General features: G+C 48.5%; 1 protein-coding gene across 1 annotated transcript; it reads left to right on the forward strand.

Annotated features, from left to right (window-relative positions):
- Positions 1–3,350: 3,350 nt before the first annotated feature.
- Positions 3,351–4,237, forward strand: STEHIDRAFT_154367 (uncharacterized protein; the record flags this gene model as incomplete). Its single annotated transcript, XM_007301397.1, has 5 exons — positions 3,351–3,493; positions 3,538–3,623; positions 3,692–3,887; positions 3,989–4,163; positions 4,217–4,237. 5 exons carry the CDS (start codon positions 3,351–3,353, stop codon positions 4,235–4,237), a joined length of 621 nt encoding a protein of 206 aa, XP_007301459.1.
- Positions 4,238–6,272: the final 2,035 nt, after the last annotated feature.

Below are 6,272 nucleotides of genomic sequence, written 5' to 3' on the forward strand. Positions count from 1 at the left end.
GTTTCGGTACTCGTGGCATGCCCTGTTATGCAGTGTTGGCGTAGTTGAGGATGCACTAGGCCCCCAAAGGCTGAATAGAGACGATTCAAGAGGATCCTTAGCCTGAGGATGCATGTTCTACCGAGGTGGGAGCCGCACCCTGATGGGTTGGGTAAATGTCCGTATACGGTACTTATGGAGCATTTTCAACGGGCTATTATCTGCTTCTTAGTGAGGTCCACGTAAAAACACCATGGTATGTGGCGGGTCTTTCAGTCAACTACTTATGATAGTTATGTACGACGTCCTATAGCGAGTCTCAAAGCAGAGGACGCAATGTGGCAACAGGGTAGTCTTTTTGTGGCGGAAGGTGTGATGTTTGGTCACATCAATCATTCTCACAGATAGGTGCCGATCATGTGAGCTCAGGATGGGGGCCCCATGTTGTGGCACGCTGATGGGAGGCCTATCATGAACGCTACATGAACATATGGTGACATGAAAGGCTCAGGCTGATTTCAGATCACCATACAATAAGCATGCACAAATTCAAGTTTCTAGGTACTGTCCATGATGAATGTAAGCGCCACAAAAACTCGACGCCCAAATTCGGATAGCTATGCAAACAGCAGTATTTCGACGATTTGTTCGGACTTTCTTTTCTTTCCTCTTCACGTCCTTACAAGGTGGGAGTGTCGGTTGTGGTTGTGGCGAACGTTTGTGGGGCCACTGTGGCACAGTTCAGAGTTCTCCCGGTTTAAGGCTAGGGTTAGGTTACAAAAACTCGTCCATGTACATACCCTTACCCTTGTCTGTGTGTACTGGGCCATCAGCCCCCTCTGAGCTTCTATTCCTGACAGAAGGGTGGCCCAATATATTGTCCAGCTGATTTACCCAGTGTATGTCCCTAGCAGGCGTGGGATGAATTGGAGAGGTCAAGCAGCAGGTGATTGTGCGTGAAGATTAACACAAAATAGAATGGTGTGTATCAGTATGGACAGTGTGGACGTTGGTTGAGGGAAGGACTGAGTGAGCCCAGTTGTCTTGTGCAGGGATACACATCCGGCCCGGTGGCCGACAGTCACATATTTGTTCAGACCAAACAACTGTTCTCGCGCTGCGATTCCAGAATGACATGCAAACGACTGTAGATGGAAGCGGATCCGTACGCCACAGCCATGGAAGGTGCATCACAATCCACCAATTTCGGCCCTTTCTCCCTTTCACCACGGTTGTTGAACGCAAGAAACAACGAAAACAACAGTGCAAGAACTGTTGGTTGTGGTTGTGGCGCACATTTGTGGGGCCACTGTGGCACAGTTCGGAGTTCTCCCAGTTTAGGGTTAGGGTTAGGTTGCAAAAACCCGTCCATGTACATACCCTTACCCTTGTCTCTGTACCCCATCTCTGTGTCTGTGTCTGTGTCTGTGTGTGCTGGGCCATCAGCCCCCTCTGAGCTTCTATTCCTGACAAGAACAGGACAGCCTGCACAAGCTGTCGAGCAGAGCAACCATATCTCCCCAACTGGTACAGTCATTTACCGGTCCTCTAGACACCATCACTCACCTAGACACCTCTCGCTAATTTGTGTGAAAGCTTCGGGCCTCGTAATTCATGTTTCTAAGTTATTTTTGAGCAAAAATAAGCTACTCTGGGTGGTCTTTGCACGTTTCGGTGAAGCTCTGCAAATTCTGGTGAAGGGGGAAAACGTGGGAAAATGGCCATGTGGCCCTTACCAGTCACCTAGACACCCGAAATTTACTCGCTGCTCGTGCAAACATTACCTGATTGGTCTCAAAGCTGTTTCAATCGATAGAGAGCACTCATAATGTATATACACACAAAATGTTTTATGGGAAAAAGTGCCAAATTGATTGATACAGGAAAAATATGATTTGGGTGTCTAGAGGACCGGTAAATGACTGTACCGCTAAACTGACAGCTTTTGAAGACACTGATCTAGACGAAAATGATGCTATGCTTCCTCCACGAACGCGTAAATGAGTTCTGCCACCACCTGCCTATGCTTCTGCGAAAGCTGCTCGAGCTCAGACAACTGCTACGGTCTCATCCTCTGCTGCACTTTCTAGTGCTTTTCACGGCACACTGGAGGCATATGGAGGTTGAGAGTGAGGGAGAAGCTGTGGTGGATTATGAGGTCATGAGGGCAGTTCTATCGTCGGGTGGAGGAGGACACAGACGACTCGGGTGATAAGAGTGGCGAAGAGACGAGGGCTCCAAATCAAAATTCTGAAGCCACCTTATGACACATATAGTCGAACTAATCAACATCACCTTCTCGGTCCTCACAAACGGGGCATATACGACAGACACACTCTCTTCCAGCACAGCTTGGGCAGAATTTCCTGAAGAGATGGCGGCTTGGTACGATTGTGTTATTTTCAGAGCGAAAATTTGTGCTGCTTGCCTTACTAGGCTAGTTTCATGATATTTCTAACTGGATACATAGAAACATGCTGTGGTAGGTATTTTCGAGAAGATGAAAAGGACGCTGATTCAACATATTGTCCGCACAAAGAAAGTCAAATATGGGGGGAGAGGCCATTGCTGTACCCAGCATGACAGGCACGATGCCTGGTTTTTTTTAAATTTTCAGTTGTAACGTGCAGGTGATATCACCATAGGACCTCTCCTCATATTAGGATTTGTGAATGATGTTATTCCTGTTCTCATCTTGTTTCCTCTCAGACGCTAGCTGCCCTTACTGCTGTCACATCGGCCTGTGCTACTAGGCACAACCAGTCTGAGAGAAATGCACATGGTGTGAAGGGTTGTAAGTCGCCTATATTACCCTAATCTTCTTCCCGATCATGGCCGCCTACTTGCAGTTAATCCATCTGGTCCTTTATGTTGCTTTTGTTCCGCTCCAACTGATATTTATTGCGGTAGATCCACAGGGTGAAGCTTTGAAAGCTTCCCTCCTGCGCTCTGTGTCCGAAGTATCACGACGAGACAGAGGGAATGTTCTGATATTTTGGCAATCCTTCCGGGACTGATAGGACCGCATACTGCATAGCTATGACTTGGTAGTTATTCTCTTTCAAGCAGTCCGCAGAGCTGCGGATTCCGACCCTCGGAACCCGGCGCTTGGTTCCCGTTTAGGTAGTTTCTTTTCCAACTGTATAGTAGACCGGTAAGCCGCGGAGCGCGTCCTGTTAACCAGTCGATTATCTAGGCCTCACACTATACACAGTCCCGTTATACTAGAGAGAAGAAGAGCACTCTCCAGAACGAGCACAATCTCTACATCCAGTGCTTGCATTAATTGGCTATGAGATGATGCTCATCATACTGATGTTTGCACAGGAACACAAAGTTGGCGGGATTAGAGAAGAAATTCGACATTCCCTATGTTCGTAAGCATATCCCTACTGAGCTGGCCAAGCAAAGCTGTTCTGGGCGAAGTCGACAAGGGTGGATGGGAGGGTTCGCAGCTTAACGGGCCAGACTTCATCCAGACGAAGCTTGCGAATCGTTTGGTCCTACCTCCCCGGTACGCTACTTTATTCTGATGTACTCATTATTGTACCTAAACAGTGTATACTTTAGGGATATCGTTCGCAAGATTATGCTTGAAGATAATCCGGGAGGTTTTGATGCTTATTATCCTGGGAAGCACAATGGTACGACTCGAAAGCCACTAATGTCCGTAGGTCCCTGGCAAGAGATCTCTGGTGACGGACACGAGAAGCCTGGTCACCTTGCTCTGGGTATGGGGAGATTGGACTTCCCGCATACGCATTCAAGGACAAGTGGCCGGATGAGCTCCTGTTCATGGAGGTCATTTGGAATGCTGCTTGCATTGCCACTGCTCTTGCGCACCTCTACCTTGATTTTATTGAGCGTTATGGCGGTACGTGCATTCATCTTTCTCTTCGTTCGGCTCGGTATGCTGGCGAAGAATCCCTTCCTCTGCACAATACGCATCATCCTTCCCAATATACTCTCCTCCCTTATCGTCCCTCAACATCTTAATCTTCCTCCCTAGCGCCTTCCCTGCATACGCCTTGAACACTGAAAGCCCCAAAAGCTTCACTCTTCTTCCTCAAGAACTGAACCGCCTTGAAACGTCCAGCATCGTCGATAAACGTGACCCAGTAGGGGTACCCGTTGCGGGTGGGAGGGAGGAGACCTTTGAGATCGCTATGGATGAGATCGAGAGGGTGAGAGCGAGGTGTAGCGGTCTTCGAAACGTGATGATGACATTACTTCCTAGATAGGCAAGGCTCGCAGATAGGATTGGGTGTAGAGGAGGAAGAAATGGTAAGACCATCGACAAGCTTGAGTGTATGCACGCGTTCAACGGTGTCGTAGTTAGTATGAGAGAAACGGCGGTGGAGATCGAGTGGCAAAGTAGAAAATAAATGGGTATGATGAACTCAAAAGGAGGAAGTACGCCCATTGAGATAGCCAATGTTGCCGTCGACGATGGAGGCGGTAAAAAGCAGCTCTCCAGCTCGCTTGAAAGCGACGTCACGCCCGACGATGTGAAGCGCATAGAATCATCGGCCAAACAAATGGGCACGACGTGGGGAGAGTATGAGCAGCACCAATGACGATGAAGGGTCATGTGTGAAGAGGCTCCGATGCAGACTTTATCTTAGGACAATCTCAAACGATGTGGGAAGGGGAGTCGCAGAAGAAGCAAAGGGGTTTGAGAGTGACTGCATAGCGAGCTCAGGAGTGTCTTCATTCTGCAGAGCACGATGTTTGCGGGATTGCTTCTCATTCGAGAAGGCTTGGGTGACACTATCGAGGGAGAGGTTGTTGTGATGGGTGAGGAAGGTGACGAAGTTGTTGTAGTCGCAAGCCTTTCAAAGTGCTGACTGCGTTATTACTGACATCTTGCTAGTCTTTCTCTACTTGCAAACTCCGAATGAGCACTCTGTGCACTTTGAGTATAGGCTGCTTAATCACTTCGGATTCTTTTTGGACGTTTACCTTGTGATACATACACCTTATCTCCCACGAAGATTGGCACATAAATCCATCAATTATGTTTAGATATCCAAATACGCTGCAGAATTGGCCATTTACAGCTAAAAACCGATGTTTTCCATACTTACTGTATCACACAGACTAGTCATGACATGGTGGATGACCCGGAAACATTTAATACAATGTATCCTAACCCCGCCCCACACCGCGCCCTCATCTTATCTCGCTTCTCTTCCCACTCGCCCGCCAACGTTGCGTGAACCTGGCCAACCCGAACATTCTCCTGTCCTCTCCATTCCTTCGCCTTCTTGTTGTCAATTTTCGTTGCCTCCTTTCCTCTTACCCTCCTATCATCATCCTCTACAGCAGCAAGGAACTCGGGACCCGACCAAATGTGACCTTCTGTTGTGTGTGCCAAAGCATCGGCCTTCCACCGACACCGCTTCGTCTCTTCAGTATACAACTTCTCCCTCAGCTCATCATTGTACAAGCCCTGCATCACCATCTGGCTCTCAACGACATCCCGTCCCTCAACAACCTGATCCTCCATCACTCCAATATGCCCCCGAAGTGCGAGAATCTCATTGTCTTTCTCCCTCAATGTTCGGCTGGATCCTTCTTCTGGTATTATAAGGAGGCTGGGGGAAGAGAGATGATGTATCGTTGGTGGTGGAACTTGAATAGACGATGGGAAAGAATCGTGTTCGGGGGCCAGAAAGGAATAGTTAGAGCGTTGTAGATGATCAAAGGTGCGTTCCACTCCCTCTTGAAGCTCTGTAGTATTGTAGTGTGCAGGCAGAGACAGAGAGATGGGAAGGGAGCATCGGTCACCGGAAGAAGATGTGAGGCGCAGATAATCGAGCACTCGAAGAACGACTGTGAGAAGCGTCACTGTCAATGATATTGCCCTCACAAAGTAATAGAAAAAGAAAGAGACGAAATCTATAGTAAGACTCACCTGTGAGAAGCGTCACTGTCAATGATAAAGAGACAAGGACGCTTCCCACAAGTTAAAAGGACGCGCTCCGGCGCTTACCGGTCTACTATACAGTTGGAAAACTACCTGCCTAAACGGGACGCAGAGGCGCGGAACCGAGGCGCGGAATCCGGCCCTCTGCGGCCCGCTGGCTGGCGAAATAACTAAAGTCATAACTCTGCAGTAAGTGGTCCTATCAGTCCCGGAAAAATTGCTAAAATATCAGGAAAATTCCCTCTGTCTCGTCGTAATACTCCGGACAGAAGATTCAAGCTATGTGCTGTCGTTGGACACTTGTCTGTGCGATGATCTACCGGACTCCGAAGCATGCGCATTAGCCTGTGGACAGGTGGCGGTT

This window comes from Stereum hirsutum (genome assembly GCF_000264905.1).
Source record: "Stereum hirsutum FP-91666 SS1 unplaced genomic scaffold STEHIscaffold_3, whole genome shotgun sequence".
In the NCBI taxonomy this organism is placed as follows: Eukaryota; Fungi; Basidiomycota; class Agaricomycetes; order Russulales; family Stereaceae; genus Stereum; species Stereum hirsutum.